The sequence below is a fragment of the Piliocolobus tephrosceles genome, chromosome 11 (assembly GCF_002776525.5).
Source record: "Piliocolobus tephrosceles isolate RC106 chromosome 11, ASM277652v3, whole genome shotgun sequence".
In the NCBI taxonomy this organism is placed as follows: Eukaryota; Metazoa; Chordata; class Mammalia; order Primates; family Cercopithecidae; genus Piliocolobus; species Piliocolobus tephrosceles.
The window spans coordinates 55,566,607-55,593,114 of NC_045444.1; the positions used below are offsets into that span (position 1 = coordinate 55,566,607).

The window sequence follows — 26,508 nt, forward strand, 5'->3', positions numbered from 1 at the left end:
TCTTCTATAACTCTGAGGCCTCCATTCCTCACGTCATATGAGGTCTTCCTTTTCCTTATTGGTCCTATTTCCTATGTCTTAAGAAAACCTTATTTACTTTGATATCCTGAAGATATTCTATTATTTATGTTAAAAGTTTTAGTGTTTTGCCTTTTAAATTTAGGTATTTAGTCTGGCTGAAATCCATTTTTCTGTATTCTGTACTATTAAGATGTAATTTAATCTCTTTCATATGCCAATTACCCCAGTATCAGTTGTTGAATTCCCATCCTTTCCTTTCCTTTTTACAATGACATTTTTGTCATATGTCAAGTTCCAATATATAACGTGGGTTGTTTCTAGGTTCTCTCTTCTGACTTATTATTTTGTCAACCTCTGTGTCTATATCATAGTTTTTACTACTACGGGTTTATAGACAGTCTTGCTGCTGGTAAGATGAATCATCATTTATTATTCATCTTTAATACCCATGGAGATTTAAAGCATTATATGTGCTACTTCTGCATTAAAAAAAAAAAAAAAAAAAGAATATATCCCCATCCCCTATCCCTTTATGTACCAGGGACCTTTTTCAAATCAGGTTTTCTATGCTATAATTTACAAGTGCCCTTTTAGTGTAGAGTTTACAAATGCATACAGTCACTTACAAAATAATTCCATCTTCCCAAAAAATCCCATCATGTCTCATTATAGTCAACCACTCCCTCTACCTGTAGGCCCTTGCAACCACTGATCTGTTTTCTTTCCCTATAGTTTTGCCTTTTTCAGAATGTCATATGTTACACATATTAGTCATCATATAATCCTTCCCTTTTTGAGAAAAAAAAAGAGAATTAATAAATTATGACCATCGTTTCTAAAGCAAGGTACTATAAGTTTTCTATGTCCTTTCCCAAAGATAAATAATGTATACTGCAACAAAGTAAGGAAACATGCAATGTTCAAAAGAAAAAAAACAGTGAGAACTCTCTAGACTGAGTTTATGCCTATCTGTAGTTTTAATAATTCTATCATAAAACAAACATAACCCTGCCTCTCAGTGCCTCAAACAATGGAGGAAAGTAGGGTCGAGGAAGGGATTACTTTTTCCCAGCATTTCTCCCCAGGCAAGATAATAAAAGGAGTCAGGGGACACCTCCCATTTCGAAGAAGTTTCCCATTCATACATATGGAACTAAACTGGGCTACTGTAAACCTCAGGTAGAGGGAGGCTAGCAGATGCACAGAGCAGGGCACAGCAAAAGCACTATGCAGTTCCAGAGAGAGGAAGAGGCAGGCAGATAGACAAATCAGAGGCAAATGATGAGAAGCTGTCTTGGTTCTTCACAGTTTCCAGTACTCTGGCTTTCTGCTCAATCATGCGTCATAACAGTAAACAGTACTACTCTGATAATCAAACTAGATAAAGATATTTCAAGAAAACTATGGACCAGTATCCCTCATGAACACAAATACAAAAATTAATAACATTTTAGCAAATTAAATCCATCAAAAGGATAATACATTATGACCAATGGGGTTTTATCCTAGTAATGCAAGCTTGGTTAAATATTTAAAAATCAATCAATGTAATTCACAATTTTAACAGACTAGAAAATAAGAACTTTGTGATAATCTCAACAGACATCAAAAAGTACTTTAAAAAGTCTAACATCCATTTCTGATTTTAAAAGAACCAAAACACCGAACAATTTCGATACAGAAGGCAACTTCAACTTCATTAGGGACATCTACAAAAACCATACACTTAGCATCACAGTTAAAGGTGAAAGAATGAGTACTTCTCCCTCAAAGTCAGGAATAAGAATATCTACCTTCACTACATTTATTCAATATTATATTGGAGCTTCTAGCCAGTGCAGTAAGTCAAGAAAAATAAATAGGCATTCAGATTGGGAAAAAAAAAGAATTAAAACTGTCTTTATTCTCTGACGCCATGATTGTCTATGTAGGAAATCTGATGGAATCTACCAAGAAGGGACTAGAACTAATAAGTAAGATTAGCCATGTTGCAGGATACCAGATCAATACAGGAAAAATTTACTGTATTTCTAAAGCTAACAATAGCAGATTGAAACTTTTAAAAACACCATTTACCATAATATTAAAAATATGAAATATTTAGGGATAAATCCAACAAAAGATGTATAAAACCTACATATTGAACACTATAAAACACTGCTGACAGAAATTAAGACTTAGGCTGGGCGTGGTGGCTCACACCTGTAATCCCAGCACTTTGGGAGACCGAGGCTGGCGGATCACCTGAGGTCGGGAGTTCGAGACCAGCCTGACCAACATGAAGAAACCCCATCTTTACTAAAAACACAAAATTAGATGGGCATTGTGGCGCATGCCTGTTATCTCAGCTACTCAGGAGGCTAAGCCAGGAGAATTGCTTGAACCTGGGAGGCAGAGGTTGCAGTAAGCCGAGACCTCGCCATTACACTCCAGCCTGAGCAACAAGAGCAAAACTCCATCTCAAAAAAAAAAAAAAAAAGAAAGAAAAAGAAATTAAGACTTAAACAAATAGATAGAGTATGTTCATGGTTCAGAAGATTCAATATTGTCAAAATATAATTATCTCCAAATTGATCTAGAGATTCAACACTATCCCAATCAAAATTCCAGCTGGCTTTTTTGCATGAATTGACAAGCAGATTCTAAAATTCATAACGGCCAGGCACTAGGGGAGGCCGAGGCTGGCAGATCACTTGAGGTCAGGAGTTCGAGACCATCCTGGCCAACATGGTGAAACCCCATCTCTGTTAAAAATACAAAAATTAGTCGGGCATGATGGTGCGGGCCTGTAGTCCCAGCTACTCAGGGCGCTGAGGCAGAAGAATTGCTTGAACCCTGGAGGCAGAGGTTGCAGTGAGCCGAGATCGTGCCACTGCACTCCAGAGTAGGTGACAGAGTGAGACTCCGTTTCAAAAAAATTTTTAAAAATAAAAAATTAAAATTAAAAAAACATAAGGATGTACAAAGGACCTAGAATAGCCAAAACAGCTTTGAAAAGGAACTGATTTCAAGACCTGTTATTAAATCTACAGTTATCAAGACAGTGTATTATTGGAGTAAACACAGATAAATAGAGCAATAAAACAGGGTAGTGCAGAAATGTCGCCTGAATATGTATACACAAGTGGATTTTCAAGAAAAGTGCAAAGGCAATGTAGTGGATAAAGAAGAGTATTTTCAATAAATTATGCAAGAACAATTGGATCTTCATACACAAAAACAAAAAAAATCAATACCTCATTGCCTATAAACATATATTTAAAATGGTTCATAGACCTACACAGGAAACCAAAAAATATATATTTCTTTCCGACTTTTATTTTAGGTTCAAGGGTTACATGTGCAGTTTTGTTACATAGGTAAATTGCATGTCACAAGGATTTGGTGTGCAGATAATTTTGTCACCCAGGTAATCAGCATAATATCCAATCGTCATCTTCCTCCCACTCTCCTCCATCCTTAAGACATGTGCCAGTGTCGACTGGGTGCAGTAGCTCACGCATGTAATCCCAGCACTTTGGAAGGCCAAGGCAGGTGTATCATGAGGTCAGGAAATCAAGACCATCCTGGCTAACATGGTGAAAACCCGTCTCTACTAAAAAAAAATACAAAAAATTAACAGGGTGTTGTGGCGGGTGCCTGAAGTCCCACATACTCGGGAGGCTGAGGCAGGAGAATGGAGTGAACCTGGGAGGTGGAGCTTGCAGTGAGCGGAGATCACGCCACTGCACTCCAGCCTGGGCAACAAAGCAAGACTCCATCTCAAAACAAAACAAAACAAAAAAGGTGCCAGTGTCTACTGTTCTCTTCTTTGTGTCCATGTGTACTCAATATTTACCTCCCACTTATAAGTGAGAACATGAAGTATTCGGTGAAATCTAAAATTTTTAAACTTCTAAAAGAAAACATAGGAGAAAATCTTTGTGATATTAGATTAGGTAAAGATTTCTTGGATAAGTCACTAAAATAATGATATATGCAAGAAAAATTGATAAACCATACTTCACTAAAAGTAAAATCTTTTGCTTTTCAAAAGACACAGTAAGGAAATGAAAAGTCAAGATATAGAGTGGGAGAAAGTATTTTCAAGTCAAATACCTAATCATGAATTTGTATTTGGAATATAGTTTAAAAATTATCTAAGCTCAATAATAAAACTAATTTTAAAATGGGAAAAATATTTGAATGGATACATCACCAAAGAAGATATACTGGTAGAAAATAAGTTCAGGAAGAGACATTCAACATCATTTTTACTTAGAGAAATTCAAATTAAAACTATAATGAGATATTTCACACCTATTAAAATGTTTATAATTAAAAAGACCAACTATACCAAGCGTTGTTGAGAATGGAGAGGAAATAGATCCATTCATAATCTCAAAGATTACTATTGGGAATGCAAAATTACAACTACTTTGGATAACAGTTTGGAAGTTTCTTAAAAAGTTAAATATACACCTATCATAAAAAACAGCTATTCTACATGAAGATATTTACTAAGAGAAATGGAAGTATATGTCCATACATAGACTTATACGTGAATGTTCATAGCAGCTTTGTTTGTAATAGCCAAAAAGGGAAAGAAACAGCTCAAATGTCAACATTTCATTGATGTCAACCATCAAAAGGTAACCAAATAAACAAACTGTGGTATATCCATACAATGGAATACTATTCAGCAATAAAAATTAACAATTGATACCCACAACATGAATGAATCTCAAAGTAATTGTAATAGGAATTGAAAAGTAAATTGAAATCTGTAATAGGAAGTGATTGAAATCTGTAATAGGAAGCAGATCAGTGGTTACCTAAGGATCCAGAGGAGGAGCAGGGAGGAAGGAGAGGGAATAAAACAGGTCATGAGGAAATTTTGAGGTGAAGAACATGTTCATTATCCTAATAGTAATGATGGTTTGGGGGGTTTATACATATGTCAAAATTATAGGATTGTACATTTCAAATATGTCTAATTCATTGTATATCACTTATACCTAAATAACACTGTTGAAAGTGTGTTTCAATGCATTTTAACGCAATTTTACATGTAAAAAAAATTATAAAGAGAAGCGTAAGAGTACTAAGAAACAAGAGTAAGTCTTCAGTGCATGCGTATTCCCGGGTGGTTAATACTTACTGCATATGTATTAGTCCAGTGTTTTACCACCTCTTGAGATCGCAAATGCATTTCTTTCTTTGCCTTTCTTTCTGCACGGAGGCATGCTGCTTCTCTTGTCAACCTGTCAAGGCTATCTTGAATCCTTTTCCACTCATTGTGTGGAATTATGGTGACCTGCTGGAGATCTACTTTGCTAGGCAGAAGAGGCGGATAGAGAACTTGATCTTCTTCAGAGTTTCTTATTTCTAATAAATTGTAAAAAATGATTACTAAAGACTTACAGGAACAGTTTAAGTGATATTTGTCTCAGAAGTTCCGATAGTGGCATGATAACTAGAAATTATTTTCAAATACTTAATTTACTCTTGTTATCCCAAGAACAGCTACGATTAAGTGAAAAAAAAAAAAAATACAAAGCCTTGAAATCAGAAGGCATATATTTGACTACTTGTTTAATCACTTCCTTACTGTGTAAACTTGGGCAAGTCATTTAACTTTTTGGAATCTCAGTACCCTCATCTTTAAAATAGAGATCTTCTAGTAATACCTATCCCAACAGCTTGTTATAAAAGCATTTTTCAAAGTTAACAAAGTGGCAGTTTATAAATGGATAACTTTGTGGGTGTTCATCTTTTGGGGTTGTAGGCATTACAACTGACTCTATTCAACCTCTTCCCACTGAGCAGCAGCAACATAATTTGGAGAACTCACTATAGTTCCAGGGTGGGCCTAGTTGGTTTAAGAACACTTGTATCTCCATTGTCAATCACTATTTCTCTAAAAAGCAAAGAAACAGGACAAAAGGTTTACTTGCAACTTTTAGAAAAGTTCTTCCTTGTTCTTCTGGGAGAGACATCCAAAAGACTCTCAAGCTAAGTATAAATAAGGAAGAAAAAGAGACAGATAAACAGCTACGACCACAAGAGAAACCAGCCTTGAATGAAGCTATTATTGCAAAGAAGCTGTTACTGCAAAGAAGAAACAACAGGAGAATCTGAGGCAATGATAATCTCATTATTCTGCTAATCAACTCAACCTGAAGCCTGGCATTCCTGTTATAAGTGAAAAAAATGTCCTTATTTTTGAAGATGATTGAGTTGGGTGTTCTATTATATGAATTCAAAGCATCCTAAATGACACAGTGGAACTCATAACAGATCTCCTTGGAAAAATGGTCCTACCCTTTTAATCAACCAAGTTTCTTAATTATTAACAGCCAAACTTACTCTAACTAGTTTAGGCAGAAAAGAAAAGGAATTAATTAAGGGGCATTAAGTAATGGACTCAATCTACTAGAGAGCCATAGTCACCCTTATAAGCTGTATCTGCAAAACATCATACAAACCACAACATGGGGTTCCAGTGAGGGCCCATGGCAACTGGCTTTGTGTAGGCATCTCGACTTGCCCCATTTACAACTTGCCCCACTGGAAACCATACACTGGAATACTTGAATCTTCACCACTGTTGCCTCTGAAATTGGTACACTTTTGTTGCCATTTTCTACACACACACACACACACACACACACACACACAAACTGATTCAACATGCTGTTTGATTCCTTATATTGATCTCTTCAGAATATAAATCTGGCATATGTAAAACTGAGTGGATGAGTCTTTGTCCCACGCTTGCCCTCTAACTGTAACAGCAGCTCAAAAAGTGAATTTTGCCTTCTATCTTAAGGAGGTAGGACATCAAAGGAAGGAAATTCACCAAAATAGGAAAGGCATTTGAACAATGATGGGTGGCCACAGGCATAACAAAGGTAGGATAGCAGAGTGGGTAAGAGTGTGGATTCTGGAGTCAGACTACCTGAACTTTTTCTGAACACACCATATATTAACTATATGAATCTAGATAAAATTATTTAACCCTTCTGAATCTGTTTCCTTAATTGCAAAATGGGGTCATTAACAGTATCTACTGGATGTAAAGAATTTAAGACTAGTGTCTGGTACATAATATGTTCTCAACAAATATTAGCTATTATTATTTTTACTATTTTTATGAGAAGAATGAAACAAGTAGAGAGAAAGGCAGAAGCAAGAAAATCACATAGTTCCAAAAAGAGAAAGATACTGAAAGAAAAGCTGTCAGGACCAATTAAAGTCTTCTTGGGGTTTAAATTAAGGCAGGTAGGGGTGAGAACTTAGTGACTAAACTAAAGTGTGAGTTTACAACCACAGGCACTATCTTGCCTACCACATACCAAACCTCTGCATGCAGAACAAAGCCAAACAAAGCTGACTTTATCATGACTCTTTAGTTGCAAATAGTATTATCTTTAGTTGCAAAGAGTATCATCATGATTCTTTAGTTGCAAATGACTAATCTAATTCACAGTAGTTACAATAAAAAGGAGAATATTGTGTCTCCCATATCTGGGGATTGCGGTGTAACTTGATTCAGAACACTGTTCTACTTAAGAGTCATGACCAATACATTCTTACAGCTTTGTAACAAATTTCCTTTATTGTGCCTAAACCAGCTCAATCTGGCTTGTGTTACTTGCAATCAGAAGCTAACCAAACAATGGCCTCTAAGTTAAACCATCTGCCTTTTGATTAAGAAATTGCTAGGCACATTAATATCTTTGTCTGACCCAAGAGTCATTCTAAATTTAATTCACTAAAATTCTAAAGAGGGTCAATACAGTACACGGTCCATTCTGGCAGGAGCTGCTCCCCACAAAGTATACAGTGGTAAGTGGGCCTTGGCAGTGGTGGCAGGAGAGCAGGATGTCAGAAAGCTATGTAGTGCAAAGTGTGATCCCTCCTCTTTGACATCTCAAATCTTTAGTAGAATAACTGTGTTCACAGGATGTTTTATTCAAGTAGATCTTTTGATGGACTCTGATACAGGAACGAACAAAGAGAACCACCACAAATGCAGGAATAGAGTTGGGTAACTGCAAAGAAAAAAGAAAGCCCACAGAAAGCTTGGGAAAGGCTTTTACTATCTCGGGTCACTGAAGTTGGGGCAAGTTCCCCATATCTTTGAAGATCAGGAGAGCCCTGGTTGAGATCAGAGCTATAGATGGTTTCATATAGCCCCACTTTAATCCACTGGTTGATGTAAAATTTAGTTCTTAGAGGGCAATCTTACTTCCAAGATTTCTACCCCACAGTAGCTCTCATACAATGTCAGTAGAGGCTGTTAGAGAAGTTGAAGAAGGGCAGATCACAACTGAATGAAGGGACATGAAAGACAGAGACAGATGGACAGAGAGAGAATATAAATAGGCAGACTCGCAAGCAGGAGAGAGGGGACAAAAGCAGTGGCAAGTTACCTAAAAGTGTCTAAAATCAGTCCATCTGCCTGCCATATTGACACATTTTCCATGGATTAGATCATCTTTTTATTGAGTTATAATACACATAAAAATCCACCACTGCAAACAGTAGCATTCGATGGTTTTTACTCTATTCTCAAAGCTGGGCAACTATCACTAATATCTAATTCAGAACATTTTCATCACTCCAGAAGGACACTCTATGCATTAGCAGTCCTCTCCTCCTCATAGCCCCTGGCAACCACTAATCTAATTTCTGGCTCTACTTTTTTGAATTTGCCTATTCGAGATATTTCATGTGCATGGAATCATACAATATGTGGCCTTTTATATCTGGCCTCTTTTACTTAAATGTTTTCAAGGTTCATTCACATTGTAGAATGTATCCATACTTGATTCCTTTTTGTTGTTGTTGTTGTTGTTGTTGTTGTTGTTGTTGAGTCTGTCTCCATCGCCCAGACTGGAGTGCGGTGGCACAACCTCGGCTCACTGCAACCTCCATCTCCCAGGCTCAAGCAATTCTCCTGCCAAGCCTCCCGAGTAGCTGGGATTACGGTCGTGCACCACCATGCCCAACTAAATTTCTTTGTATTTTTAGTAGACATGGGGTTTCACCATGTTGGCCTGGCTGGTCTCAAACTCATGGCATCAAGTGATCCACCTGCCTTGGCCTCCCAAAGTGCTGGGATTACAGGTGTGAGCCACCACGCCTGGCCCTAATTCCTTTTTATGGTGAGTAATATTCCATTCTATAGATGTAGCACATTTTGTTTATCCATTATCAGTTGATGGACATTAGGGGTGTTTCCACCTTTTGACTACTATGAATAATTCTGTTATGAACATTCACATGTTTTTGTGTGGACATATGTTTTTCATTATCTTTGGTTATGCTTAGGAACAGAATTATAACTCCATATTTAACATTTTGAGAAAGTGCCAAATTGTTTTTCAAAGTTGCTATACTATTTTACATTTCCACTAACAACATATGAAGGTTTCAATTTCTCTGCATCCTTCCCAACAGTTATTACTGTCCCTTTATTTTTTTCACTCATCCTAGTGGGTGGGAAGTAGTTTCTCACTGTGGTATTGGTTTGTATTTCTATAATGGGTAATGAAGTTGAGCATCATTTCATGTGCTTATTGGCTGTTTGTACATCTTGTTTGGAAAAATATCAGTTCAAATCATTTGTCCCTTTTTAAAAATGAGCTTTTTATTGTTGAGTTGAAAGAATTCTTTATAATCTGGATTATAGACCCTTAGCATATATATAATTTGCAAATATCTTCTCCCATTCGGTGGATGTATTTGCACTTTTTGATAGTGTTCTTTGATGTATTCATACTGAAGTTTTTAATTTTGATGAAGGCCAAATCTATTTATCTTGGGTTGATTGTGCTTTTGGTGTCACATCTAAGAAATTGTTGCCTAATCCAAGGTAATAAAGATGTATATCTAAGTTTTCTTCTAATAGTTTTATAGTTCTAGCTTTTATATTTAGTTATATGATTCATTTCAAACTAATATTTGTATGTAGTGTGAGGTGTATATTAATTTGGGAGTCTAAATTCATTATTTTGTATATGGATATCCACTTATCCCGGCAACATTTGTTAAAAATTCTACTCTTTCCCCATTGCATTAACATTCTTGTCAAAACCCATTTAGTATAGATGTATGGGTTTATTTCATTATTTCTATTACACTCATCTATATGTCTTTCCTTAAGCCAACACTACAATCTCTTGGTGACTGTAGGTTTTTTTATTGTTTTTAGAAACAGGGTCTCTATGTAGCTCTGACTGGAGTGCAGTAGCTATTCATAAGCACAACCATTGTGCACTACACCCTCGAACTCCTGGTCTCAAGTGATCCTTCTGGTCACAACCACCTGAGTAGCTGGGACTATAGGTGCACACTCCCATGTCCAGCCAATGAGTGTAGCTTTGTAGTAAGTCTTAATATCATGAAGTGTGAGTCCTCTTACTTATTAATATTTCTTCTGATTCAAAATTGTTTTAGTTATTTTATTGTCCTTTTCATTTCCATATGAATTCTAGGATCAGCTTGCCAATATCAACAAGAAAGCCAAGTAGAATTTTGATAGGAATTGTGTTAAATGTGTAGATCAATTTGGGAAGTGTTGCCATCTGTCTTAGTCCATTTTCTGTTGCTATATCAGAATATCTGAAACTAGATAATTTGTAAAGAAAATGATTTTATTTCTTACAATTATAGAGGCTGAGAAGCGCAAGGTTGAGGGGCTGCATTTGTTGAGGGCTGCATTTGGTGAGGTCTCTCTGCAGAGTCTGGAAGTAGTGCAGGGCATCATATGGCAAGGGGGCTGAGGATGCTAGCTGAGATCTCTCTTCCTCTTCTTATGAAGCCAAGTGTCCCACTTCCAGCATAAGCCATTAATCCATTCATAGCAAGACCCCATTTCTAATCCATTCATGAGGGCAGATCCCTCATGACCCAATCACTTCTTAAAGGCCCCACCTCTCAATACTGCCATTTTGGGAATTAATTTTCAACATGAGTTTTGAAGGGGACAAATATTCAAACCATGTTAACCATACTAAATCTCCCAGCCCATTAACATGAGATGTGTATTAGTCTATTTTCATGCTGCTGATAAAGACATACCCGAGACTAGGGAGAAAAAAAACCTAGTCCAACTAGGTTTAGTTGGACTTACAGTTCCACATGGCTGGGGAGGCCTCAGACTCATGGTGAGAGGCAAAAGGCACTTCTTATCAGGAAACCCCTGATAATCCCATCAGATCTCACGAGATGTATTCACTATTGTAAGAATGGCATGGTAAAGACCAGTCCCCATGATTCAATTACCTCTCTCTGGGTCTCTCCCACAACATGTAGGAATTCTGGGAGATAACATTCAAGTTGAGATTTGGGTGGGGACACAGCCAAACCATATCATTCTGCCCCTGGCCCCTCTAAATCTCATATCCTCACATTTCAAAACCAATCATGCCTTCACAACAGTCCCCCAAAGTCTTAACTCATTTCAGCATTAACCCAAAAGTCCACAGTCCAAAGTCTCATCTGAGACAAGGCAAGTCCCTTCTGCCTATAAGCCTGTAAAATCAAAAGCAAGCCGGGCGCGGTGGCTCAAGCCTGTAATCCCAGCACTTTGGGAGGCCGAGACGGGTGGATCACGAGGTCAGGAGATCGAGACCATCCTGGCGAACACGGTGAAACCCCGTCTCTACTAAAAAATTACAAAAAACTAGCCGGGCAAGGTGGCGGGCGCCTGTAGTCCCAGCTACTTGGGAGGCTGAGGCAGGAGAATGGCGTAAACCCGGTGGAGCTTGCAGTGAGCTGAGATCCAGCCACTGCACTCCAGCTTGGGCGACACAGCGAGACTCTGTCTCAAAAAAAAAAAAAAAATCAAAAGCAAGCTAGGTACTTCCTAGATACAATGGGGGTACAGGTATTAGGCAAATACAGCCATTCCAAATGGGAGACATTGGCCAAAACAAAGGGGCTACAGGACCCATGCAAGTCCGAAATCCAGCAGGGCAATACAATTTTAAAGCTCCAAAATGATCTCCTTTGACTCTAGGTCTCACATTCAGATCACACTGATGCAAAAGTGGGTTCCCATGGTCTTTGACAGTTCTGCCCCTGTGGCTTTGCAGGGCACAGCTTCCCTCCTGGCTGCTTTCATGAACTGGCATTGAGTGTCTGCGGCTTTTCCAGGCGCACAGTGCAAACTGTCAGTGGATCTACCATGCTGGGGTCTGGAGGATGGTGGCCCTGTTTTCACAGCTCCACTAGATAATGTCCCAGTAGGGACTCTATGTGGGAGCTCCGACCCCACAATTCCCTTCTGCACTGCCCTAGCAGAGGTTCTCCATGAGGGCCCCACCTCTGCAGCAAACTTTTGCCTGGGCATACAGGCATTTCCATATATCTTCTGAAATCTAGGTGGAGGTTCCCAAACCTCAATTCTTGACTTCTGCGCACCCACAGGCTCAAAACCATGTGGAAGCTGCCAAGGCTTGGGGCTTCCACCCTCTGAAGCCACAGCATGAGCTCTACAGTGGCTCCTTTCAGCCATGGCTGGAGCAGCTGGGACACAGGGCACCAAGTCTATAGGCTGCACACAGCACAGGGACCCTGGGCCTAGACCATAAAACCACTTTTTCCTCCTGGACCTCTAGGCCTGTGACAGGAGGGGCTGCTGTGAAGGTCTCCAACGTGGCCTGGAGACATTTTCCCCATGGTCTTGGTGATTAACATTAGGCTCCTTGATGCTTATGCAGATTTCTGCAGCTGGCTTGAATTTCTCCCCAGAAAATTGGTTTTTCTTTTCTATTGCATAGTTAGACTACAAATTTTCTGAATTTTTATGGTCTGTTTCCCTTTTAAAACTGAATGCCCTTAACAGTACCCAACTCACCTCTTGAATGCATTGCTGCTTAGAAATTTCTTCTGCCAGATACCCTAAATCATCTTTCTCAAAGTTCCACAAATCTTTAGGGCAGGGGCAAAATGACGCCAGTCTTTTTGCCAAAACATAGCAAGAATCACCTTTATTCCAGTTTCCAAAAAGCTCCTTATCTCCATCTGAGACCACCTCAGCCTGGATTTCACTGTCCATATCGCTATCAGCATTTTGGTCAAAGTCATTTAACAAGTCTCTAGGAAGTTCCAAACTTTCCCATATTTTCGTGTCTTCTTCTGAGCTCTTCAAACTGTTCCAATCTCTGCCTGTTACCCAGTTCCTAAGTCGCTTCCACATTTTCAGTTATCTTTCCAGCAATGCCCCACTCTGCTGGTACCAATTTACTATATTAATCCCTTTTCACCCTGCTGATAAAGACATACCGAAGACTGAGAAAAAAGAGATTTAATTAGACCTACAGTTCCACATGGCTGGGGAGGCCTCGGAATCATGGCAGGAGGTGAAAGACACTTGTTACGTGGTGGCGGCAAGAGAAAATGAGGAAGAAGCAAAAGTAGAAATCCCTGATAAACCCATTGATCTCATAAGACTTAATTACTATCACAAGAATAGCACAGGAAAGGCCAGCCCCCATGATTCAATTATCTCCATGTGCCCACAACACCTGGGAATTCAAGTTGAGATTTGGGCGGGGACACATCCAAACCATATCAAGATGTCTTTCCATTTATTTACATCTAACTTTTTTCAATAATGTTTTGTAGTTTTTTAAAAGATAAATTTTTGCTTATTCCTAAGTATTTTTCCTTAGAAAAACTTTTCCTAAGTATTTTGGTGCTATTGTAAATGGAATTGTTTTCTTAAATTTATTATCAGATTGTTCATTGCAAGTGTAAAGAAATACAATTTTGTAAATTGATCATCTTTCAATGCCACTAAACTTTATTAGATCTAATAATTGTATAGTACATCCTTTAGGATTTTTAATATAGAATATCATGTCATCTGTGAAAACAGAAAGTTTTATTTTTTCCTTTCCAATCTGGATGGCCTTCTGTTTTGCTTGCCTAAATGCCATGGCTAGAATTTCCAGTATGATGTTAAATAGAAGTGATGAAAGTAGGCATACTTGTCTTTTCCTGATCAGGCTTTCAGTCTATCACCATTAACTATGATGTTAGCTATAGGCTTTTCATAGGTCCACTTTATCAGGTTAAGAAAATTCCTTTCTATTCCTAGTTTGTTGTTTTTATCATAAATGGAATGTTGGATTTGTCAAATGTTTTTTCTATTAGGATAATCATGTAGTTTTGTTCTTTATTCTGTTTATACAGTGTACTACATTAATCGTTTTTAAGCCAACCTTGCATTCCTGGGATAAATACCACTTGGTCATGGTATATAATTTTTATATGTTGCTGGATTTGGTTTGCTAGTATTTTATTTAATTAATTAACTTATTTTTTGAGATGGGGTCTTGCTATGTTGCCCAGGCTGGAGTGCAGTGGCTATTTACAAGTGTGACCATAGCACATTACAGCCTCAAATTCCTGGCCTCAAGTGGTCCTCCCACCTCAGCCTCCCAAGTAGCTGGGAGGTGTGTGCCACATCTAGCTGATGTGCTAAAACTATGTTGAAGATTTTTGCATCTCCATTCATAAAGGATAATGACATATAGTTTTCTTCTGATGTCTTTGTCTGATGTTGGTATCAGGGTAATACTGCCCTTATAAAATGAGTTGGAAAGTGCTCCTTCCTCTTCTTTATTTTTTAAAAAGATTTTGAAGGATTTATGTTAATATTTCATTAAACATTTAGAATTAACCAATGAAGCCATCTGGTCCTCAGTTTTTCTTTGTGATAATTTTTTCAATTAATAACTGAAGGTGGGATCACCTGAGGTCAGGAGTTTGAGACACGCCTGGCCAACATGGCAAAACCCCGTTTCTACTAAAAGTACAAAAATTAGCCAGGCGTGGTGGTGGGTGCCTGTAATCCCAGCTACTCAGGAGGCTGAGGCAGGAGAATCACTTGAACCTGGGAGGCAGAGGTTGCAGTGAGCTGAGATCATGCCACTGCGCTCCAGCCTGGGTGACAAGAGCAAGACTCTGTCTCAAAAAAAAAAAAAAAAAAAAAGAATTCTTGAACACTTTTTCTTTCAGTACTTTGAATATATCAGCCTGCTGCCCCTGGACTCCATAATTTCTTATAAGAAATTTGTTGTTAATCTTACTGAGGATTAATTTTATGTAATGTCATTTCTCTCTTGTGCTTTCAAGATTTTCTCTGTCTTTAGTTTTCAACAGTTTGATCATGATGTGTACAGCTGTGGATCTCTTTGAGTTGAGTTTACCATACTTAGAGGATCACTGAGCCTTTTGAATGTGTAATGTTTTTCATCAAATTTGGAAAGCTTTTGGCCATTAATTCTTCAAATGTTTTTACCCCTTTCTCTGCTCTTTTCCTTCCAGAACTCAAGTTACATTTATGTTGGCATATTTGCCAGTGACCTACATTTCCCTGAAGATCTGCTCGTTTTTCTTCATTCTTTTATCTTTTTTTCTTTCTCACTATTCTGAGACTGAATAATCTCAATTGACTTATCTTCAAGTTCATTGATTATTTCTTCTGCAAGTTCAAATCTGCTATTGATCCCTCTAGTGAATTTTTTAATTCAGTTATTGTGTTTTTCAACTCCAACATTTCTGTTCAGTTCCTTTTTATAATTTTTTAAAATCTTCATTGATATCCTCCATTTGGTAAGACAACATTCTTAATACTTTTCTATAGTTCTTTAGACTTTCACTTGAGTTCTTTAAATATATTTACAATAGCTATAAATTTACAAAAGTTTTTATCTAGTAAATCCAACATCTGGGCTTACAACAACTGCAACTGCACAGTTTTAGGTCAGTTGAGGGGGTCTCTGATTTCCTACCTTTTCTCCACCCCTACTTCTGTAGACATCCTCCCTGCCACTTCCACAGCCCCTTTCCCTCTTCCACCCATTCACCTGAGGGCAAAAGGGCCTAACTTCCACAGAGCCAAAAGATGATTGTTGAGGATGCTTTCAACTTGGTGGAGTCCATTTCAAAGACACTTTCTACTGAAACCTTTTCTTATGTTTGGGTCATGCTTATTTATTTTCATCTTTCATAATTTTTATTAAAAACTGTACATATATGTTTCAGCTCTGGAAATCAGGTCTTCACATACACCCAAAGTTTCTTATTCCTGCTGTTGTTGTTTCATGACTTCACTGAACCAATTCTGTAGTCTGTATTCTTTGTCACATGTGGCCACTGGAGTCACTGGAGTCTCTGGTTTGCTTAGTGGTCAGCTAATAACGAGACAGACACATGTTTGGATGACTGGAACTAACAAGTCTCTCAGTCTTTGCCAAGGGACTGTCTATGAGCATTAAGGCATGCCTTCAATGCTCGGGGAGGCAATTTACAGCTCCATCTTAGCTTTTACTTCTTTCTTAAACAGAATCTCAAGGTAAGCCATAGGTGAGAGGCATTTTCAGGTCTTTCCTGGGCATGTATGTAGCTCTATGCATGCATTTGGCCTTCTAGATTCCCAGGAATATGTCAAGAGTTTTCCAAAGACCCCTATGGACATATCACTTCCCAGCTGATCCTTTTAAGTTTTTTGGTCAGCGTGTTGTTTGCCTCCCAACTGTATCACTGCCTGCCTGTTTAATGCTGTTATAACAGAACACCTTAGGCTGGGTAATTCATAAAGAATAGATATTTATTGGTTTATGGTTCTGGAGGCTGAGAAAGCCAGTATCAAGGTGCCAGCATCTGGCAGCGGCCTTCGTGCCTCATCATAACATGATGGAAGGCATTACATGGCAAAAGGGCAAGGAGAGGGCAACAGACACACATGCACAGAGAGAGAGAGAGACAGAGAGAGACAGAGAGAGAGAGAGAGAAGAGGGCCAACTTTCCCACTTTTATAATGAACCCACTCCCCAGATAATGGCATTAATCCCTTTACTCTGCTCTCATGGCCTAATCACCTCTCATTAGTCCCTACCTCCCAACATTTTTATATTGGGGATTAAGTTCCCACACATGCTTTTTAGAGGACACATTAAAACTATAGCACTGCCTCTGATAGCTGTGATATTTAAAACTGCCACTGATCATTTGACAAACATACTTGGTGAGTCTGAAGTCAGACTAAATAACAATAAGCCTCATGAGTGAGATTCTCCAAGGAACTATCAGATATGCTGAATAATAACAGTTGTCTGGCTTTGGAGTGGGTCAAATTCTGTTTTGTCCCCTCTACAAGTTGCTAAGTCAGTATTTTTCACTGTGATTGCTGTGGTTATCTAGGCTGCCATGGGGCTAGGAGAAAAGTATAGGACGATGGCAAGTTAAGATGCCAAAAACCTCGCTGTTGTTACAAAAATCCAGCTGTTTTTCTTTAGTAAACACTTCACATATTGTTGCAAGCCTTTGGTTAATTTCCAGAGTTCTGAAAAAGTCGATACTGATGATTTTTGCCACTGTTCTTGTTGATTTTATGGAGGACAGGATTTCAGGCATAGATCCTATTTCACCATTCTGGCTGATGTCACCCCACTAAATCTTGATAAATTATTTGTTTTACAAATAGCTGCATACATCTCTGAAACCCTCTCCTACTTAGCCTTCCCCTAAAAATGGAGATTAAAATTTAGCAGCGAGGCTCGGATGGAAGCTTGTGAGCTAGTTACCACAAAACATTATTTAACAACTATTAGGTAAATCTAAACCAGGTAGTGCAGAAATGCATATGCAGGGAAGTGAATATGTGGGAGTAATTGTGCTTTTCCAGTACTTGCCATATTGGTACTGTTTCTTTCCTTTTACACGGCAAAAGTCTGCTGCTAACCTCATAAAACCTCCACTGCATAAATATCCAGTAGTGAAGAATGACTGGCTCTCACTCTGCATCTCGTGCAGGGGGCACTATTGCTACAGAAGCTCGGGCAATGAAATGAAGATACTTCAAACTGCCAAAGTTCTAGTTGTCACCATGACAACATTAATTGCCAATTTACAGACTTAAGAAACTGTCGTAGCTAGAATTGATAGAGTTCTTTAGAAGTCTATTTCTATTCCAAAATCAAATTGTTATAACAGGTCATCTGAATTACAATACTTTATGTCGCACGATTTTTTTTTAACTCTATGAAAGCATCTGACTTAGAGAGATACCTTATATTTACTTTAGAGAGGAGGAAATGGAGATATTTCCTTCAGAGACTTTTAGTAAAGACCAATCAGTAAGTTTGCAGCAGAGTCAAGACTCTAAAGAGGGAACTTATATTTCCAAGAGATATTCCAATTCAAACAGTGAATAACAAACTTCAAGCGTGCCGGAAATTTAACAAAGCCCACTCTCAGAGCTGCAACTGCGCAGTTTTAGGTTAGCTGGGGGTGGGGGGTCTCTGATTTCCTATCTTTTCTCCACCCCTATTTCTGTAAACATTCTCCCACCCACTTCCACTCCCCGTTTCCCTCCTTCACCCATTCACCTGAGGACAAGACGGCCTAACTTTACACAGAGCCCAAAGACGCTTATTGAGGATGCTTTCGACTTGATGGAGTCCATTTCAAAAAGCAACTGAAGCCCTCATTCGGCATCCTCGCCTCTCACTCCATGCCGGGGGTCCAGAAACAATCCCTGTCCCTGGATAGGTCAGTTTAGCTCACCTGTACTTTCCTTCGCCTGTCCACAGCGTCGTCCAAACCGTACCAGCATCTCTGACGAGGTGTCCATAGTGCGCCCAGGTCTGGAAAAGTGACTGTGGCGCCAAGCGCCGCGGACTCCAGCCGGTGGACGTTGTTACTCGAACCACGCGGTTGCTTGGCAACGCCGCCGGAAGTGACGCCAGCCGTCGCCGAGGAACAAGGAAGGCGCTGCAGTTGGCAGTCGGGCTAGCGAAGAGAGACGCCTGCGCCTGCGCCTGCGCCTGCGAGCTGGGCTTGTGAGTGGGGCTGCCCAGCGGGCAGGCATGGGGCTAGGTCAAAGGACTGAACCAGCAGGAGCGTCACGGGCGCCGGGGCGGCTGCCGACGGCGGGCGTGGGTCAGTGAGAAGCCCGTGGACCCCCGCCCTGCCTGCTACTCCCATCCTCGCCTGCTGCGCGCTCCACGGGGGACGACCTCCGATTGGGTCCGATGCCTACCCTCGGGGTGGAGCCGGCAGGTGTGTGAGCGCGCGAGGCCTAGGCGTGGTGTGTGTGTCCCCGATCTCCTCGCGGGTGGAATGTGAGGAGCAAAGCCCTCCCTTAATTATAAAAACCCGCGGATTCGCTGACATAAATGCTGTTTTTTTAATCCTTTGGTTTCTGGGGCATGGTCAGGACTAGATGGGGCCAAGTCTTTAAAAAATAGGAATGTTAAAACTTAATGATATGCTTAGAACATTTATGTTAGGACCTTTGAGATATTTTAAATTTCTTGGTAAATACATGACCACAGAAATCTGTTAGGAGTAACTGCGCGTTTGGTTTCAAAAGATCCTTTTCTAATACATCGATGTACAGATAACTTCATAACTAACAAGTTGGCTCTGATGTGTACACATAATGCACCAAATTGGAGTCTCTCAAAGTGAAAGAACAAAAAGATTTTTAATAACGAACGTCCTAACACACAGTCGTGCTATTTTTCTTTAGGTTTTCTATCAGATGTTCCACGTAATAATGCTGGTAAGTATGGAATAATTAAGAAAATATTTGTAGACAGTAATTAGTTTGTGCACATAGAGCGCTGGTAGGTTTTTGGAAGCATACCTTAAAAAGTGTCAAGAACTGGGGGCCAGGCGCGGTGGCTCACGCCTGTAATCCCAGCCCTTTGGGAGGCTTAGCAGGCAGATCACGAGGTCAGGAGATGGAGACCATCCTGGCTAACACGGTGAAACCCTGTCTCTACCAAAAATACAAAAAAAGCCGGACGTGGTGGGGGGCGCCTGTAGTCCCAGCTACTTAGGAGGCTGAGGCAGGAGAATGGCGTGAATCCGGGAGCTTGCAGTGCCAAAGTGTCAAGAACTGGGAAGGAACAGAGATTTTACCCTGTTTGCAGGCTAACTTAGCCTGGCAGTTTCAAGGAAGACAGAAGACTCTTCGTTTCAGGAATGAGTTACTCCCAGCAGTAGCCAGTATATCAGCAATTTTGCCTGAGTTCCCTAAAGCCCCAGTTCCCACAGGATAATGCAAAGTGGGCAAGAAGTCACCTAGATGTAGAGTACGTCGAATTACAGGAAAGCAGCCCTGAGCTTAGGGAACCCAGATCTTTATCATTTGGACAAATAAGAATGTTTCTCAAGGCTGTCCACTGTACAAACATCCTTGAAACAATAGAGGAAAGAGCAGTCAGTAAGACGTGCACAACCACCGGAGACGCAGGGAGAATTGTCTCCCAACAAAAATTCTCTGGAATTTTAACAAAATTAGTTACAAAAAGTATTGAATCTCATGATTTGATGTCAGTTACTTGCCAATTTGACATGGTGGTCAGATGTAATTTGACTTCAGACTCGAGATTCCAACTCCAACCACAATCCAAGTCAGTCTAGAGTTGTTTGTCCTTTACCCACTACTCTTTTTTTTCTTTGTTGTGAATTTAATAAGGTAGCATATGCACTCTGATCTGAAACAGTTTAAATTATTCTGAGAAGAAAAAAAATTTTATTACAAAATTAATGTAGAAAAAGTGTGAACTACGGTTGAACCAACCATAACCATTCCACTGCACACGTAAACATTTTCTAAAACAAAAACAGGATTATACTGTACACACTGTTTTGTGACTTGCTTATTTAATTTGAACTGAATATCTTAGCTTTTACTGGCTGGATATTCTATTATATGCTGTCACATGCATATCTTATTTAATTATTTCCCAATTCTTGGATGTCTGTGTAGTTTCTAATTTTCATTGTGTAAAGTACATAGGATATTGTTACACTATGGAAACATTGCAGACATACCAAATGGACATAGATTGTGCTTTTGAAGAGAACAGTTAACTCTTTTTGGAATTTTAACAGTTTGGTTTCAAAATAGATTCACATTCTTAAAACTAAATCTTTGTGCATATCCTTAATTTTTGGAGACATTTTAATTTCTAATACGGCACTAAATCTCTAAATGTCTATTGACAATAGAATGTGGAATTCCTCTATTATTAAACAAGTAAAAAGAAAAAAATGGACTCTGAAAATCACTCTTAGCACTATGATTTTATCCACTGGACAAAAACTTATTTTCACATAACATTTCTTATTTTCAACACCAAGTCGATAACAAGTGGAAAGCAAAACTTTGTTCTCCTATTGCCAAGAGATACTTTTCTGACATAAGACAAACAACATAATTAGAAAATGCAAATGTTAAAGCTTTTAAAATACTTTTATTAATTTTAGGAGTTAAGAAGTTTCCATTATTTTGCTCCAAACCAGAAGACTCTGTTCCCTGTATATAGAATAGGAGTAATGTTTGAAAACAACTGGCTGGTGTTTAAGACTGAAGATTGTCATGATTGTTTATCCTAATCCCAATGCTGAAGTAAGATTGTCTTGGAAATACTAAGTTGGGTAAGTATTTTTATAAAGGTTTATGTTGAGCGGTGAGAAAATACTAATAGAAAAAGATGTGAAATTTTTAAAATGCACTTTCAGATCAGCAGAGGAACTGTTAGCTCAGTCTCATGCTATTTTGAGGCTAATAATTCAGGAATTTCAGTAATTTGTGGCTAATTAAGTTTAGGCTTGAGGCAGTTTTCAAACAACAGTGAGTTACATTTGAAATGTGTTTTAATTATAAATTCGGAATTCTCAAAAAGCATATTTAATTTAAAACATGCCTAGTTACAGTACTAATGTGATTGTCAATTATGCCTTATTATTTATTACATTGTTTCTGTAGGAAAGTGAATTCTGCATTTAAATCTCAGGGAACCAGTCAGAAGCATCTGGATTAGGCATTTAGTGATACAAGGATCCAGAGTAAGAAAATATTATGTATCATCCACATTCACACAACAGGTGATAACCCTGTAGGTTAATTATTCTCTAGATATTCTAAATTAAGAGACACAGAATACTTAGTCTTATGTGAGTCAAGAGCTCTATTCTGTCTTCACTACTGGGTATCAACTGTTATAAACTGGAGAATATGTGTGGCTAAATGCCGTGTTTTTCATTTTTAATTGATCTTTTTCTTATTGCTTGAGTTCTTTGTCTTTTTAGGATTTCTTGTAGAAACCTCAAAATGGTTATAAAGTGTATCACCGATGTGGTGTTACAGTTAGTGTGTACTTTGAAACTAATGAATGTTTTTATGTAATTAAATATCTTTTCTGCCGAAATGACCTACTTAGTATTTTATTTTTAAACTAATGAGTAGTCATTAAATGTTCTATTTTTTTGAGACGGAGTCTCGCTCCGTCGCCAGGCTGGAATGCAGTGGCGCGATCTTGGCTCACTGCAACCTCTGCCTCCTGGGTTCAAGCAATTCTCCTGCCTCAGCCTCCTGAGTAGCTGAGACTACAGGCGAGCACCACCATGCCCAGCTAATTTTTTTTTTTGTACTTTTAGTAGAGATGGGATTTCACCATGTTGGCCAGAATGGTCTCGATCTCTTGACCTCGTGATCTGCCTGCCTCGGCTGTCCAAAGTGCTGGGATTACAGGCGTGAGCCACAGCACCTGGCCTTTAATTCTATTTTTTAACACTAGAATTTGATACTTAAAAGCATTAAGTTTGGAATCAAATCAACCCAAGATTCCAGCTCTGGCACCGTACTAACACCTAACCACTTTAAGATCCAGCTTATACATCGTTAAGATGAGGATAATAATGATTCCTACTTAATAGGGTTATGACAATTAAATTGTATGATACTGTAAAGTTTTTAGGCCAGTACCTGACATATAATGACTCTCAAAATTATTATTATTATCTGTTTACACACATTAATTATATCCTTTTCTGGATATTCTATATAGTTATTTTTTATAAATAATGTTTATTCTTACCATCAGTTGACCAGCTTATTCTTTCCTTTTCTCTTGAGATTTATAATTAATCACTTTCATTATGTTCTAATGAAAACAGAGACATAAGTGTCATACCACAAACAATATGATTACTCAGGTGTATTCAAATTATTTGGCACCCCAGAGCTAACCTATCTAGAGCAGCTATAAATAAACATGTGAAAACTCTTAACCAAGTTACTTATAGTTTGGAAGAATTGGCCTTCAGTTCTCAGGTAATTTGTTTAGACTATCATATAGAGTGTCAGCAATCATTTAATTATAATATTGGCATTTAGAAACTGATTTTAAACTAAATACCTTCTTTTTAAAATTTTTTTGATTTCTACCTTTTACGTTTGGGGTACATGTGCAGGATACGTAGATTTGTTACATAGGTAAGCGTGTGCCATGATGCTCTGCTGCACAGATCATCACGTCACCTGGGTATTAAGCCCAGCATCCACTAGCTGTTTTCCTGATGCTCTGCCTCCTCCTACCCCCAACCCTCCAACAGGCCCCAGTGTATGTTGTTCCATTCCATGTCTTCTCATGATTCAGCTCCCACTTATAAATGAGAACACGTGGTGTTTGTTTTTGTTGTTGTTGTTGTTGTTCCTGTGTTAGTTCACTGAGGATGATGGCTTCCAGCTCCATCCATGTCCCTGTAAAGGACATCATCTCATTGCTTTTTATAGCTGCATAATATTCCATGGTATATAAGTACCACATTTTCTTTATGCAGTCTATCATTGACGGGCATTTAGGTTGATTCCATGTCTTTGCTGTTGTGAACAGTGCTGCAGTGAACATATGCATGCATGTATCTTTATAATAGAATGATTTATATTCCTTTGAGTATATACCCAGTAATGGGATTGCTGGGTCAAGTGGTATTTCGGCCTCTACGTCTTTGAGGAATCACCACACTGTCTTCCACGATGGTTGAACTAATTTACACTCCTACCAACAGTGTAAAAGCATTCCTTTTTCTCCACAACCTTGCCAGGTTGTTTTTTGACTTTTTAATGATAGCCATTCTGAGTAGTATAAGATGGTATCTCACTGTGGCTTTAGTTTGCATTTCTCTAATGATCAGTGATACTGAGTTTTTTTTTCTTTCATATATTTCTTGGGCACATGTATTGTCTTCTTTCAAGAATTGTCTGTGTCCTTTCCCCACTTCTTAATGGGGCTGTTTGTTTTTTCTTGTAAATTTGTTAAGTTCCTTAACAAGGAACTACATGATTCTTATCAAAAAGGATTGTGGGCAGATTTTATGAGCAGAGTCTTTAAATATTTGGGAGCTAAAGGTGTAATATAAAATGAAAAGAGCAGTGACATCAATGCCTTTCACTTCAGGGATGGTATAATTTTTCAACTTTATAATAATTGCTAGATATTAGACCTTTGTCAGATGGATAAATTGCAAAAATGTTCTCGCATTCTCTAAGTTGTCTGTTTACTCTGTTGATAGTTTCTTTTGCTGTGCAGAAGCTCAATACCATTTGTCAATTTTTGCTTTTGTTGCATTTGCTTTTGGCATCTTTGTCATGAAATCTTTGCCTGTGCTGTGTCCTGAATGGTATTACCTAGATTTTCTTCTAGGTTTTTTATAGTTTGGGTTTTACACTTAAGTCTTTAATCCACCTTGAGTTGATTTTTGTGTATGGTGTAAGGAAGGGGTCCAGTTTCAGTTTTCTGCATATGGCTAGCCAGTTATCCTAGCACCATTATTAAATAGTGCTTGTTTTTGTTAGCAAATACCTTTTTTAAAAAATTATTTTACATCTTGCAAGATTTCATGCTATGTTAAATTTGTTCAGGATTTTGGGTAGTACACAGAGAATCCTTTATACATGACCTGTTATTTAATATGAGGATTGTAAATATTTTAATCTAATAAAATAAGTGTGGTTTGATTGATCATGTGATGATAGTAAAATGCCTTTTTTTTCTTTCTTATAACTTCTATAAGAAACACACCCCTAGGAACACAATAATACTATGAATGTCCTTTTTATATATTTTGTTTTCCACTTAAAATACTCAAATATGAACTTTACTTCTTAGAGAAAAGTGGTTAGGTAGTGGTCTCAAAGTGCTTAATCACTTTGTTTATATTCCTTCTTTTAACATATTACCATTTAGTTATGTTTATTAAATAAATGTTTTAGTTAGATATGTAAACAGAGTTTGTTTAGAGAATAATATTTTTTCTCTTTCAGGATAATCCAAATCTACTTCTGGAACCATGAAAATTTTGCTAGTTTTTGACTTTGACAATACAATCATAGATGACAATAGTGACACTTGGATTGTACAATGTGCTCCCAACAAAAAACTTCCTATTGAACTACGTGATTCTTATCAAAAAGGATTTTGGACAGAATTTATGGGCAGAGTCTTTAAGTATTTGGGAGATAAAGGTGTAAGAGAACATGAAATGAAAAGAGCAGTGACATCATTGCCTTTCACTCCAGGGATGGTGGAACTCTTCAACTTTATAAGAAAGAATAAGGATAAATTTGACTGCATTATTATTTCAGATTCAAACTCGGTCTTCATAGATTGGGTTTTAAAAGCTGCCAGTTTTCATGATGTATTTGATAAAGTGTTTACAAATCCAGCAGCTTTTAATAGCAGTGGTCATCTCACTGTGGAAAATTATCATACTCATTCTTGCAATAGATGCCCAAAGAATCTTTGCAAAAAGGTAGTTTTGATAGAATTTGTAGATAAACAGTTACAACAGGGAGTGAATTATACACAAATTGTTTATATTGGTGATGGTGGAAATGATGTCTGTCCAGTCACGTTTTTAAAGAATGATGATGTTGCCATGCCACGGAAAGGATATACCTTACAGAAAACTCTTTCCAGAATGTCTCAAAATCTTGAGCCTATGGAATATTCTGTTGTAGTTTGGTCCTCAGGTGTTGATATAATTTCTCATTTACAATTTCTAATAAAGGATTAATATGCCAGCAATTGAAAAGTGTATCACTTAAGATTAGGTTCAGCAGCATAAAACTAAAACCCCAAATACCAGAGGCTTAAAAAAAACAGAGAATTTTTTTTTTCCTCTCACATAAAAGAATTCCAGAGGTAGGTATTTCAAGTTGCTGTATTAGTCTACCAACCTCAGCACTTGGCATTCAACCCTTGATCCAAGGTTGCTGGTGAAGCTCTAGCCCTCACAGCAGCACTCTGGCCAGCAAGGAGAGCAGTGAGAAAGTTACATCCCCTGTCTAAAGAAATTTCCCAGAAGTTGTACCCAACACTTCTATTGAAATGTCATTGGCCAAACTTAGTCATAATGCCTTACTTGTAAATAGCAAAGAAAGATGGAAAATAGAGCTTTCATTCCAGGTAGTCACATGCCCAGGAAAAGTTGGGGAAAAAGTACAGAATTGAGGTAGGTACAGCTAGTGGTCTCCACTAAAGGTGGTTGATAGGTTATATTTTTAAATTTATTTCTCGAGCAAGTAAGCATATTTTATTCTTTTAGATATTCCTCCTCTTTTGAGACAAGGTCTCTGTCACCTAGCCTGGATTGCAGTGACTTGATCTTCGCACACTGCAGCCC

At 38.3% G+C, this 26,508-nt stretch overlaps 2 protein-coding genes across 3 annotated transcripts in view; one reads left to right on the forward strand and one right to left on the reverse strand.

The window, feature by feature from the left end:
* CCDC173 (coiled-coil domain containing 173) overlaps positions 1-18,765 on the reverse strand; it is a 56,660-nt gene extending 37,895 nt beyond the window's left edge. The window contains exons 1-2 of the mRNA XM_023189703.1: positions 18,592-18,765; positions 5,162-5,388 (exon numbers count right to left, since the gene is read on the reverse strand). Of these exons, the coding sequence (XP_023045471.1) occupies positions 5,162-5,388; positions 18,592-18,658 (294 nt within the window). The 5' untranslated portion in view covers positions 18,659-18,765. The remainder of the gene's footprint in view (positions 1-5,161; positions 5,389-18,591) is intronic.
* A 20-nt stretch (positions 18,766-18,785) lies between these two features.
* On the forward strand, positions 18,786-25,910 carry PHOSPHO2 (phosphatase, orphan 2). Of its 2 annotated transcripts, XM_023189700.1 has the most exons (4): positions 18,786-19,086; positions 19,559-19,591; positions 21,307-21,477; positions 25,148-25,910. In XM_023189700.1, exon 4 carries the CDS (start codon positions 25,174-25,176, stop codon positions 25,897-25,899), a length of 726 nt encoding a protein of 241 aa, XP_023045468.1. In that variant the 5' UTR covers positions 18,786-19,086; positions 19,559-19,591; positions 21,307-21,477; positions 25,148-25,173; the 3' UTR covers positions 25,900-25,910. The 2 variants fall into 2 exon arrangements, with proteins under 2 accessions (XP_023045468.1, XP_023045470.1); XM_023189702.2 differs by lacking the exon at positions 19,559-19,591 and having other exon boundaries at positions 18,816-19,086.
* Positions 25,911-26,508: the final 598 nt, after the last annotated feature.